A 13,324-nucleotide genomic window follows, 5' to 3' on the forward strand; every position below is an offset into this window, starting at 1 on the left:
TGACAATATGTTTTTTTAGATATATTGTGCAGCCTTAATGTTGTCAACGATGTCGATTAAACGCTTGAACGCCTTTCCGTACAAGACGTTTGATCCCGAGGCAAAGGGGGAAAGAAAATACTTGACAGCTCTCGTGACATCACCGCGAACGTTTCCAGTGGAGCGTCTCGGGTGGAATCATGCATGCATGCATGCATGTGTGTTGAGTGTGAGCGTGGGGTGGAGTGAGCGAGACGCGAGTGGGCTTATAGTGGGAGTGGCCGGGACTTCGCGTGAGTCGAGCAAGCCAAGCGGCTGCAGGCAGCTCGTGAGATTTCCCGTCAGCCTCTGAGCAAAACAGCCGAGGCGAAGGCGAGGGCGGCGGAGACGACGCGAGGCGAAGGCGAGGGATGGCGGAGAACAACTCGGAAAGCAGCGGCTCCGTTCACCGCCGGTGTTTGAGTCATTCTTCGGCGGAGAGAAGCCCACCGCCCGGTGCGGGCTCGTCCAAGTGGATTCGGCTAAACGTCGGCGGGACGTATTTTTTAACAACGAGGCAAACGTTATGTCGAGATCCCAAATCGTTTCTTTACAGGCTGAGCCAAGCGGACCCGGAGCTCGATTCCGACAAGGTAAATGCTAAGCTAGTTAGCACTTGGCTCCGCACTTGGCTGTGGTGGCTTTTACTTTTCGATGAAAAAAATGCCGTTATTTAAGAATGGCTTTGTTCAACAGTCGGGTGTTGTCGACGTAGCTAATCTCGTTGTTTTACTTTGATGATATGTTGTTTCAAATAACGAGCGTAATGTAAACTCGACCCCCCCACCCCCACCCCCTTCTCCAAGCTAGCTAGCATTAGCTTACAGGCTAGATTCCTACACTCACCACATGATGTTCTGTTGCTCTCTTTTTTTGGGCATTTTTAAGAAAAATATAAGTGAACTATGTGTACATGACTGGTGTCATTTTTAGATGAAATCAGGCCTGTGGCGTTTCAACAGCTTTTTAGTTCCATTTGTGTATTGTGATCATGTCCAACTGCAAACTTTGTCCCGTCGAGGCCGTTCGTTGCATTGCGTTACACTAGTCGAGCTAATTGGAACATTTTCTCAACCAGGATAGCAAATTATTTACTTAATATGTTAGTGAGATTGTGACAAATGTACTCGCATTCATACTGTTTGTCTTAAGTGTGTCGTCGGATTTTTGCTGAAATTTTATTGAAATGTCTTTGTATAATTTTCTCTTTTCGACTTACGAAGTGTGTCAGAAATGTTCCAGGACTGGTGTCACAAAAGTTAAATTTCAAAACTAGGAATTTTCCCTCATAAATGTGTGCCCGACGAGCAACCAAAACGTCTAAAAGAGTCTTTGTATGTTTTGTTAATTCATTTTGCGGAAAGAGGTGAGAGTTGTGGTCTGAGCATCCAACAGTTCCTGGCCAAGAAGAAAATTGGCATGCTGGGGCAAACTCCCTACTGAATCGACCTGGCCCAGTGTTATTTAGTATTTTATTTACTGTACTTGTTTTAAAAAAAAATCTTTTTCCCAAGCTCAACGGGTTGTCAATGTAACCCGTTTCAAAGACGTGGACGCCATCAAGGTTGCCCCAACGACAGCCATCCTGGAAGAGTCCTTCAAGTAGTGCATGAATGCGTGTCAGAAAGCTGAAAAGCACGTTAGACTCCAGTGAAATTACTTTGACGGAAAATGTTTGTAGTTTGGATTTGAAATTTATCGTTTGTGACACCAGTCCCGGAAATCTTTTGACACAGAAGGTCACCCACAAATAGCCACAGGCCTTAACTGACTTTTCCAACGACGCATTTGGTACGTAATCCCTATCGCAAATAGGGATTTCTTTCCAATATATATATTAGCACAGTGTAAGGCGGGGGTTGCCAAACTTTTTGGGGGGGGATTATTTTAAACGGACAGATAGGCTAGGACATTTGTAAATGAGGTTACAATACTTTTGATAATAAAATAATTCATACACATTGTAATACTATTCATAATTCATTCATTCTTTGTTAGCATTGAGATAGTTATGTGATGTTAGGTTAACTACATGTTGTGTCATTGTCTTTAATGTTTTTTTGTTAAACCAATTTTAGTGAGGGGGGGGGAACTCCAAGCAACAATTTTCACAGGACTTGTAATGCTTAGTGGGGTGGATTAAAGAACAGAGCAGCCTTGTGTGTCCTGCGGGCCATACGTCAGCCCCGCAACAAGGGGGTGCCCCACTGGCCCTACAGCAAGCAGCCAGGGTGCCAGTGGCAAGGCGCCCAGCATGAGTAGGAAGCCGTTGCCAAGTGGGGTGAGGTGCTGCCGTGCCGGGGATGAAGTCACTCCTCTCTCCCTGAATGGCCTCCACATGCTCCACAAGCAGGAGGAGGGGAGGAGGCTGTATGTTTGTGCATCTGCCCGTTGGAACAGCAAGCCGCCTGTGGGCTTTCAGGCCCGCCGAGCAACCGTCCCAACACAATGAATTAGTGTCCGCGTACGATGCGTGACACTTTGTGTATACGTTGCTTCCTGTTTTAACACCCATCTGATGGTTTGTTGTCATCTGCTTTTCTAATCTGCCCTAGTTTGCCTTGGACGGAGGCCGCGGCTCATCTCGCGTTTTAATGGCAGCATTTTAATCGCCCAATAATCGGCTTGCTTTTTGCTCAGTTTATCCTTCAATGAGCTGCGGCTCATGTCAATCTCGTCTTAAGTGCGTGACAGAGAAAACCTGAAGCCATTACCGCCCCTCTCTGTTGAGTGCTGCTTGATTTAGGAGAGTGCTTGGTATGCGAAAGATGACTATCGGATGCTCTATCACTTGCCGCCTTTTCTCAAATGATAAACGTCACATGTAGAGTGGTTGGGAAATATACACAAATTTTGCCTCTATCAAGATTGTGTTGCTCTTTTAATGTTAGTCCTTCGTAATCACCAAACTGCGTGTGGACAAGGGCTTTATGCTGGTATGGCTGCTTTAGAGTGCCTCGTCGTGCTGTTGGAAAAGACCCGGCGGGAGGGTTTGAGCGGGTATATTTTTGTGGCCCAGGGATGTGTAGAAAACAAGGAATCTGCATCCCTTTTTCCCGTTGGTAGATGGCTGTTTGATTTTTTTTTTTTTTTTTTTCCCTGATTTTGGAGTCTTTGGCGATATTTGATTACCAACGCTCATTTTCCTGGCGTGTCAAATTTACAAGAAATATTTCCTTTGACTTTACAGGGACTTGATTGCTGTAGCAAGCGAGTCTTTTTACAAACTGGTGCGCCGTGTATGTGACAAAGAAGTGCAGCCGCTTGACAGATCGGATCCAGCCCCCCCACCCCCCCACCCCCATCTCAAGTAAATGCAGCATTGTGTTTGTGTTTCAGCTAAGGAGATGAGAGGTTGCTTTGTCAGTCATGCATGCCGACGCGCTTCCGCGGTACTCTTAAAAGCTGCATTATTCATGTTGTTGACTGGAGTGTGTTTTGCACGTGGGGTTAGACTAGGGGAGAAAGTGCGATCACGTGCCAGGTCACAACCGTCGGCGCCCGTTTATTAATAAGTCTCAAATTTCTTTGCTCTTTTAATTCCGAGCCTCGTCCAATGACTTGCCGCCCCATCTGGCCAATGATGGTGTCCTGGTTTCTTATACGTGACAAGAACCCAAGCAGAAATGATTTTTCTTCTTCCCCCCCCCCCCCCCCGACAACAAGCCGAGGCCCGAGGTGCACGTCAGCGATCATTTTTGGCCGAGTCCTTTCAGACTACTCAAGCAAAGGCCCGGCGTTCTCGCTTTTTGAGAGCCGCATGAATTTTTCAGGCCCCCCATCACAAAAGATTCGCGCTTCTCTTAACATCTTCCGTTTGGCGGCTGAGCTCCGCCTCGTGGGCGAGAAACGCGGCCGCGTCTAATGCCGAATCGCGGTTGGATGTCGTGCCTGAGCACTTTGTGGGGAGCGACGTAAATATTTAACCGCAACGTAACGGAGGCCTCTCGTTGCTGTTGTTAGCAAATCGTCACTTTTTTTTTTTTTTTTTTTTTTTAACCCCACGCCCTGTCACACTTAATGACTGAACTGGACAATGGCACGGCAAAAAAAAACAAAAACAAAAAACGGCATACCTGGCGACTGAGCCTTGCACATGTACAAACTCGGCAACTGGCAAATGTTTCGAGTCTCTTTTCGTGAACTCCCGAGCACGTTCCTTCTCAACCTGCCTCGATGCGTAAGCGTGTATTATTTAAAAGATGGAAGGCCTATTTGACGATGCCATTACCGCTTGTACTCCAGGGGGGATTCTGGCTGGTACGCTACAAGGCTCCGACTTCCACTTGGCTAAGTAGCTGCAGTCATGTGACTCGGCGCCGCACTGCAACGTCTTCAAAATGCTGCCTCTGTGCCGCTCTCCTTTCTCCCGCAGCGAGCCACGATGCCTTCTTTTCTGTAGGTTCCCGAGGCGGCGCCGTGTCAAGGCGTCCTTTTGCTCGCGCTAATTGTTTGTGCAACGTGACGCGGAGACATGTTAAGTTGAATGAAGGCTTGTCTCCAGATGGCTCATCACGTGCTCGACTCGACACGTGCGGGTTTGCCGCATGAATGCATGCGAGGGGCTGAGGTCTCGCCCTCTTTTTTTTTTTTTTTTTTGTTTTTTTTTTTTTTTTTTGTTTTGTTGTTTTTTTTTTTTGTGACCCAACCACAAAAATCGGCCATGTAACGTGGCTGACCCACACTAAACTGACCTAATTCTCCTTGTTGGGTGCTGACACGGTTTCATATAATCTGCCATGTTTGGTTTAAGTGATTGGGTCTGGTCGCTCCAAGTCCAGTGTATTTATTTAATCGGTATACATAAGGTCAAATGGAGTTTGGTTGCTTTGAGTCGGACCCACAAAAATTGAAAAACGTATACGTCCTCTTGACAATTCTAAATGTCCATGGCAGTGATTTTATTTTATTCATGTACAAATGTGTGTTTTGTGCCTCATTTATGCACACTCGGGCATTTTGGCGCAACCTAACACAATCTGGTGGAGGTATGCGCTGCTCGATTTAGAAGTCTTGTTTATTAAAGGAGAAGTCAACCCCCCCCGCCCCCCCCAAAAAAAGTCTGCACTTGCTGTTGCGCGCGGGTCAGGTCCATCTTAATTGACAACAGATCGCAAATGGCAAAAGTTGCCACGGAGCAAGAATAGAAATCCGTTGGGATATTTTGGACTTTGGAAAGAAGGCCAACCTGCCGCCCGGGTGCAGATATTCATTAAAAAGAACATGTACTGGGACTCTTTCACATAATTGGACGGACGGAATTAACAGTGCACTTGTAACGAGGGCCCACGTGAGTGTGGGTTTTTTTTTTTTTGGGGGAGGGGGGCCCTCTTGGGTTTTGAGTTTTACTATTTTGCCATCAGCATGGATTGTATCAGGAAGTGAGAGGTGCTGAGTAAGACAAATTTAGACAGAGCATCATTTTTTAAGAGATATATTCCTATTGTGTGGATTGAAAACGGTCTTTGCGTTCGGCTCGTGAACAACGGGAGCAAAAACAAAAAGTTTTTTTTTTTTTTTGTTCAGCGACGATGCGGATTTGAAATTGCGCGTCAGGGCAGGCCGCGAGGCTAATTGTGTCTCGTAAAACCAAGGTGCTTGCTCTGGACTCCCTCGGCGGATTCAGCCTGCTCTTCCCAATCCTTTTCCGCTCTAATTGTTTGACCCGCCCCCGGTCCACCCCCCCCCTCCCTCCCCGTGAGACAATGCCAGCCTTATCACACTACTTGGAGAAATAGGGGAATACCCAGCGGTTGTGAAGCAATCAGGGTCAAATCCGAGGCCTGCGGGACTAGTCGAGTGATATCGCAAAAGCCCGCGTGAGAGCCGATCGGCGCGGGAGCTGACCTCATCAAATCCCTTTTGTTTTCGTCACGTGATCACGCTTATGAAATGAGCGCATTCGAAGTTCAGGGAATCCTCCGGGGCTTGTGGATGACCGGCTCTCGCTGATCTTCCTGCTCTTCTTTTCAGGATGAAACCGGGGCCTATCTCATTGACAGAGACCCGACTTACTTTGGGCCGGTGCTCAACTACTTGAGGCATGGAAAACTGGTGCTCAACAGGGACTTGGCGGAGGAAGGTAACAAAGATACATTTATTGTTTTTTTTTTTTTTTTTTTTTTTTTTTATATAAACATGCCCACCCACAAAGGAGCTACAACTGCAAAATAATGCAATAAGTCTTTATGCCTGCAAAACATTTTCCTGTTTCTGTTGAACGACTGATTATAAAAAAAAAAAAATGTTTTCAGGTGTCCTGGAAGAAGCCGAATTTTACAACATCACATCGTTAATAAAGCTCATCAAGGACAAGATCAGGGAAAGGGACTGCAAGACATTGCAGGTATGTGACCTCTGAAGCCCACGTTTCTACCTTTGACTTTGCTCTCAAGTTGAAACGTCTTGTAAAGTGAAAATAAAAATGTCTTGTAAATTTGAAGCGCCACGGAGACCACGGGTCAAATTTGAATGCTTTAAAAAAATTGGCAATTTTATAAAATGCGGTTTCAAAATGGTGAGCAATCGGTGCATGTTTTTGTATTTTTTAATTTTTTTTTTTAAACGGCGTATTGGTCAAGTTCCAAAAAAGAAAACTGCAATTCTCAAATGCTGACCTCTATGGACGTACAGCAAAATTGAACTAGAGACATTTCAAATGAAACTATTGAGACTTATACTACAATTTATAGTCGGTATTATAAAAATAAGACATAGTAATTAGTATTTTATTTTGTTTAATTTGTTTTCGTTAACTATAATAACCTTGGCACTCATGCCCCAAAAAAATCCTCCCTCCGCATGTCATGCACGCACTCACAGCTGACAACGAGGCACTCTAAAGCGGCCTCAGCTCTCAGTCTGCGCATTTGCAAAGCGTTACCTTCAAACGTGCGCCATGTATTTCAAAACAAATATCTGAATTGGCGCCACATTATTTTTCCTCAGGTGCCAGTGAAGCATGTGTACCGCGTGCTTCAGTGCCAGGAAGAGGAACTGACACAGATGGTGTCAACCATGTCGGACGGCTGGAAGTTCGAACAGGTACCGCGTCTTTCCCGGCAGGGGGCGGGGCGCCGGGGGACGACACGGGCGGTCCAGTTTTCATGTGCTTTCACCCTCCCCGCTACGCTCGCACCATCCAAAGCTCGCTGTGGGAATTTGCCACCGAGCCAAACGGGCAACCGCCCTCCTTCTCTGTGAATGTGCCGCATACGTGATCCGGGCATCCCTTCTGTGCTCTGATTGGTCGTTGCAGCTTGTCAGTATAGGTTACGGGCGGGCCCACCAGTCAGAGTTTCTACTCATTGTGTCAAGGGAGGTGAAGGGAGAGGAGTCTGCTTTTCCAAACAACAGCGGAGAGGTGTGTCCCACATGTTTCTGTCGACGGGCTGGTCACTGCATGGTCCCCTTCTTGCCCGTACACGCCCCCTGTTGGCCAGTGTTGCTCCCAAGTAGACACACCTTAGGAGTTGGGTCCTTCTTTGAGTTGTTCCTCTTCATATTGCTTTTTCAAATCATCAGTCAAGAACACCCGGCACCCGTTTTCTTTTGACTTTTTTTTTTTTTTTTTTTGAGCACACACACACACACTGGCTCGTTTTACAGTAGCTACTCGTTGGAGCGTTGTTGTGATGCCCACTTTTATGCCGTGCAAGTGTAGTAGCTTTTAGCAGGGTGTGCATTTAGCTACATATCCAGACCGAATTACATATCCTAACCCTAAAATCTCCTAATCTACTCACATAGGTCGGATGAGAAAGTCCTTGACACAAGCGGGCCACCAAGAATTTGGTTTGAGGAGGATTTTCTATCCTACCGTCATTCAAAATTACGACTGTTTTGCAGGGATGCCGCTGTCCATTTGATTTATTCTACTTTTAAGATTGAGTTTGCATTATGTTTTTTTTTTTTTGTTTTTTTTTTTAATCATTTTTATGCACAGCGCTTTGTTACAGCTGCAGTTGTTAGTGCTCTATAAATTACGTTGAGTTTTGAACATGTGAAAATGTGCATAAAACTGCTTTATCTGTGACTTTAAAAGGCTGGGCCTCGCCTGGTGAGTGACATGGGCGTCAACGGTCGGTTAAAGGCAACAATAATTTAGCCGTGGTGCCTCGTGTCGACAATGGCAGAAATGCTGACTTGCCACTTGTGCATTTCATATCGGTGGACAAGCGCGATCGCCTCGTTTTGCTAGCGCTGGCATCAGTGCTAATCTTCCGTTTCGAGTTCCATGTAGTCCTTGTACAAACAAAATGACCTGTTAGTGTTTCATCCTTTACAAGTTTGTTTGAAGTTTTCATGCAGGGTGAGTTTGTCCACTGTGCTAGTTGTTGTTGTTGTTTTTTTTGTTTTTTTATATGCAGAGACTAGCAACATGACTCCAGCAACAGCGTCTATTGACTGCCTGTTTGAACATGCTCACAAGGGACAAAATGTTTACAACTAGCCAGCGTCGTCATGCTGCGCAGTCAAACTGAGGGCAGACGGTCTTTTTCTTTTTTTCCCATTTTTTTGTCTTTCAAAGTTTCTTCATCCAGTACTCGCCATTTCATCTGCCAGGTTGTGTCCTTCTTCCTCTTTTGTTTAGAGTAAAGATAAGTTTGCAAGATATTTTTTGATCTTGAGCGATCAAGTTTTTTTTCCCCTGATAATTTCAGTCCTGTCTCCCTGGGTTGCTAAAAAGAGATTCCAGCCACCCCAGTTTTTTACACCTGAGTTTTAGTTTTTCACCACAACAAGCTCGTGCTGACCCATTCACGTTCCCCACTGACTTGTGAAGTGGCATGTTTACTTCATGTGGTCGAGTGACCCCCCCCCCCCCCCCCCCCCCCCCTTGAGTCTTTGAGTGAATATAAGCAGACCATATTTGGTGTCTTTGCGTTATTACCTTGTCTAGGTGATTCTTTTTAGAAGCCTGGATTTTTGAGGATTTGGACAATTTTAAACTGAACATCGCCTCTAAACAACTAATCAGAAATAATGATCGATTTAATTTGGTTGTCCATTAGTTGTTGATTAATCGCTGCACCTCCTGTTAGTAGGTAAAGGTACGGCTGTACCTAATTTGTTGTGATTTGCAAAGTCACGTTGGAGAAAAGGGCAACTGATTGCGTTCCTCCCAGGAAACTCACAAGGGATTTTCCTGTTTCATATCTTAAATTTTTTTTTTAATTTTTTGTTGTTGTAATAGTTCATCATTGCTGTCATGTCTCTCTAGCTGGTCAGCATCGGTTCGTCTTACAACTACGGCAACGAAGACCAAGCTGAGTTCCTGTGTGTTGTCTCCAAGGAGCTGCACAATCAATCGTACGGGACAAACAGTGAGCCCAGCGAGAAGGCCAAGGTAGGGATGATTTGACTTTCTGTCCTGTGCGCCGCGGACAGGACTGTCCGCACATGTTTCGCATGTGAGCTGTCAAAAGAAGAGCATCTGTGCTTTTCGGAGTTCACTTGCGCGATGTTATGTTTTGCCCTTTTTGGTGTTTTTCTTTTTTCTTTTTTTCTGTCTCCCCCCCCCCCCCCCCTTTTCACCTTTTCCCCCCCGCCCTCCCAAACAATTGGGTGGTTTCTAAAAACGTGTCTCTCTTGTCTTCTGTGCCCGTCCGCATGCTGCATGTTGCTCAGAGCGATGACGAGGACACGGATTATGAAATGAATGATTCTGATTAGGGTTGAGCACTTGCGACTCACTGGTGAGCGCTCAACTGGCGTTAGACTTCCCTGTGCCCTTCCTGCCTAGTCTTTCACCTTTTCCCTTATCTCCTTTGGTGACGTGCTCCTCCTGTCCGGAACTTTTCCCACCAGCCGTCATAAAGCCAAAGCTAATAAATGCAGAGGGAATTGCCTTTTTATAACCCGTATAAGTCAATTGGGGGGGTAAAAATAAGAAGTATCCACTCGATGACTTTAAGTGTCAGTCTCTCCAGGAGCCTTCCTTAGTTCACGCTTCACCTCCATTAAGCTTACCGATTTCATGCGTGCTAGTCCCTCTGTTAATGATAGTTTTAAAAAAAAAAAAAAAATTATTTATTTTTTTATGTCACGTAAATAACTTCTCGTCTTTTTGTTTTGTTGTGACAGATTCTTCAGGAACGAGGTTCCCGTATGTGAGGACGACCGAGTATTAGGAGCTCCAGGTGTTATGATGCAAACATATCATCCTCGTGGAAAACTTATTTGGCACAAGAGGAGATTCAAGCGGGAGGGAGGGAGGGGGGGGTTGATTGTTGTGCATTTATTTTCTGTTCCCTCCATTTTTTTTGTTTTTGATGTAAATATGACTGCTTACTGACAAATTGGTGCCTGTACATTTGAACTGGAACTTATGAACTTGGGGCAGGTCTCTCTTCCCGCCCCCTTACTTTTTTTTTTTTTTTAACGAATTGAAAAACATGGCCGTCATCATCTCGGCCAGTGATTCTCTCAGGGTCATCTGTCTATCTATCGACTTAATTATATCCTCCAACTTGATCTGGCAAGGGATCCGGGCGCTCTTTGTAATTCAAAAGCGTCACATTGTTTGGAGATGGCAAGAAGGGAATTTGCATTTATTTTTAAAGAAAGAAAAAGATACCTGAAGTCAACTTTTTTTTTTTTTTTTTTTTTTTTGAATGATTTGTATTAGCGGCTACACAAAGGTTTGTGGTCATGGCACCTACTTTATCATTCTGTAGCGCCATGTACTGTCTTCCAACAAGGCCTCTTGACTCTGCAGATGCATGTGGTAATGATAGTTCAATCTTTTTTTTTTTTCTCCTCTGCACTTAAATGGGACATTTCAGCCTCAATATTGCAAAAAAAAAAAGAAAATCCTCTGTTTTAAATAATTGAATTGGAGATATAATGTTTATACATTGGAAGTGAACTGCTTTATACGATGTAGTTCTGTTTTACAGTTACGTTGTCCACTGTCAGGAACATTTTTTTTTTTTTTAAATACGAGACTGACTTATTGCTTTTTTTGTTTGAGGGAGCATCTCTTTTTTTGTATCAGTTTTGGGGGTAGAAGTATTTCGGGAGCGTAGGAGGATTGCGGACTGGAACTTTTTTTTTTTTTTTTTTTGAGGACAGTGAACAAAATCTCTGTTCATATCCAGAGAATTTAGTTTTGGTGTAAATAATCAAAAAAAATTGATATTTAACTCTTTGGAAAAAAAAAAATGCACGTTTTGTACACTGTATAGAAAACCACAGCTTCGAATGGAAGTTGTTATACTGGATCTTTTTCAACAACAACAAAAAAAACAAAGAAAGACTATTACCCTCTGTTTTGCATAGTTTGTACAGGATTGAAGAGATTTCTGAGTGAGATTGAACAAGCTTTCTTTTCACTGAGAACATGCCTCCACATGTTTTATTAACAAAGCCATACTTGGCTTTGAAGTTGACTGTTACATGATTTTTTTTTTTTCTCCTGCCGTGAGATAGATTCTACTAGACATTTTTGAAATGTGTAGTTAATACACAGCATTACATGCACTACAGTGGGGGAAAAAAAAACGACACTGTGCACATTGCTAACAGCCTGTAATGTTACTGTACATACTGCAATTTCGAACACATTTTTTTTTTTTAAACAGTTATTTTGGGGTTTGATGTGCAGTTTTGATAGGTTGAAATATTTCATTAATCATTTGGTGTTGCCTTGTTTCCCCCTCCCCTAATGACCAAAATCCAATGTCTTACGTGTATTGCACACATTGATCTTTAGTGTCAGGGAAGAGCAAACTTTTTCTTATTGCCGGCACACTTTGTACATATGGACTCGTTAACAACACTTCCATGTATTCACGCATACACTTGACTAAAACCATTTTCTAAGTATGGATGCATGTTTTTTTGGTATAGATACACATTTCCCCCTCACACAAGGGCTTTTTAAGTTTAAAAAAAAAAATGGCTAAAAGGTTCAATCGGAGTAGACTGGATGTTTCTGCAAGTGCTGGGCCGTGTTTACATTTGCGCTAGTATTCTGAAGCCTTCCAACACGTGTTCTGTGTTGCACTCCCTAATGCACAGGTGTCAAACTCCAGGGCCGCCATCCCGCGTGTTTTAGATGTTTCCCCTCCTCCAACACACCTGATTCTAATGATCAGAATCCTGCAGAGCTGAGGTGTGATGGAGGAGCGAAACATCTCAAACATGCAAGATGGCGCCCCTCGCTGACCCGGAGTTTGTATGTAAACGGTGTGTGACTGCACCTGTGGTAATAAGCACGCCACGAGAAGTAAGGACACGACATGCCGACTGATGTTGCGACACTCCATCCGCCAGGCACGGCTCCAGGATTTTTTTTTCTCCCGGGGCAAAAAAATATATATATATATATAAATATATTTTAGAATATCAAATAAAATGCTGGGGGGCTTAACTGGGGCTACACAGAATTCTGCTGGGGCCATAACGCCCCCTAAACGCCAGTGTAGCGCCATCCCTGCCATCCGCCCACTCGAGCGTTCCAGACAATCTTGATTTCCGCCCTCCGCCCTTGGCAATGATAAAACTTACCTCTATGGGTTTAGAACAGTTAAGATTTTTTTTTTTTTTTTTATGGCGGAAGTGTACCTTTGCAGTTAGATTTTTCTCATTTTCCTGTTTTTTGGTTCTGTTAACCTCAGTGGAGATGTGACGAGGCCTTCCGACGCCTCAAGATGATGCTTGCAGATCTTCACGGTCATGTGCAGTTGATCATGTGGCATGTGTAATATTTTTGTTTGACGGAAAATCTTATCAGAGCTGTAGCCTACTACTCTTAAGTGCCCTCTTTTTTTTTTTTTTTTTGCATTTAAAGTCATAACCCACAGACCACCGCGATGCATGAATCAAGATAATGTTTTATGTTTGGGAAAGAATGCATTGTCATTTTTTCCCCTTCGATCTGACAGTTTCATCGATGATTACTGTTGTCATATCACTAAGTACATCACTTCTATATGATCTTATGCAATGTGTATAAACCTATGAATTAGGTTAAGGGGATGAATCTATTGTGGTCTTGCGCAAGGTAAATCCAATAAAAAAATATGTTGTCACTCATGTGTCTGTGTGGATTTGTTTTATTAAGAGTAGTTGCACGTACGGTGGCGCCACAAACCGAATGTAAAGAATTTTAACAAGTTTACATCAGGGTTCAATTCATTGTGCTGCTTGACCGCCAGGGGGTAGTATAATACAGTCACATCCCCAAACGAGTGGGTCGTCACTGAGATTCGGTCAGCCGCGATGTTTTTTTTTTTTTTTGTGCCTAGGATAATTATATGCCTGTGAGCACAGGCGTTTTGCCTTATGCTTCAGCATTAAG

General features: G+C 44.0%; 1 protein-coding gene across 4 annotated transcripts; it reads left to right on the forward strand.

Moving 5' to 3' along the window:
• Window positions 1–187: 187 nt before the first annotated feature.
• kctd5b (potassium channel tetramerization domain containing 5b) lies at window positions 188–13,055 on the forward strand. Of its 4 annotated transcripts, XM_086017408.1 has the most exons (8): window positions 188–611; window positions 5,992–6,100; window positions 6,273–6,364; window positions 6,967–7,062; window positions 7,277–7,381; window positions 9,242–9,367; window positions 9,649–9,716; window positions 10,105–13,055. In XM_086017408.1, the coding sequence occupies exons 1-7, from the start codon at window positions 390–392 to the stop codon at window positions 9,691–9,693; spliced, it is 795 nt and encodes a 264-aa protein (XP_085873534.1). In that variant the 5' UTR covers window positions 188–389; the 3' UTR covers window positions 9,694–9,716; window positions 10,105–13,055. The 4 variants fall into 4 exon arrangements, with proteins under 4 accessions (XP_085873534.1, XP_085873535.1, XP_085873537.1 ...); XM_086017409.1 differs by lacking the exon at window positions 9,649–9,716 and having other exon boundaries at window positions 190–611; XM_086017411.1 differs by lacking the exon at window positions 7,277–7,381 and having other exon boundaries at window positions 192–611.
• Window positions 13,056–13,324: the final 269 nt, after the last annotated feature.

This window comes from Filicampus tigris, chromosome 19, assembly GCF_054856515.1.
Source record: "Filicampus tigris isolate MCC_2025a chromosome 19, RoL_Ftig_1.0, whole genome shotgun sequence".
Classification (NCBI taxonomy): domain Eukaryota; kingdom Metazoa; phylum Chordata; class Actinopteri; order Syngnathiformes; family Syngnathidae; genus Filicampus; species Filicampus tigris.

Bases quoted from the DNA above. Each gene is read 5' to 3' on its own strand.
- kctd5b (XM_086017408.1), top strand. From the start codon at position 390: ATGGCGGAGAACAACTCGGAAAGCAGCGGCTCCGTTCACCGCCGGTGT. The intron at 6,101-6,272 runs GTAACAAAGATA...AAATGTTTTCAG, and splicing joins CAGGGACTTGGCGGAGGAAG to GTGTCCTGGAAGAAGCCGAA. The intron at 6,365-6,966 runs GTATGTGACCTC...ATTTTTCCTCAG, and splicing joins GGGACTGCAAGACATTGCAG to GTGCCAGTGAAGCATGTGTA.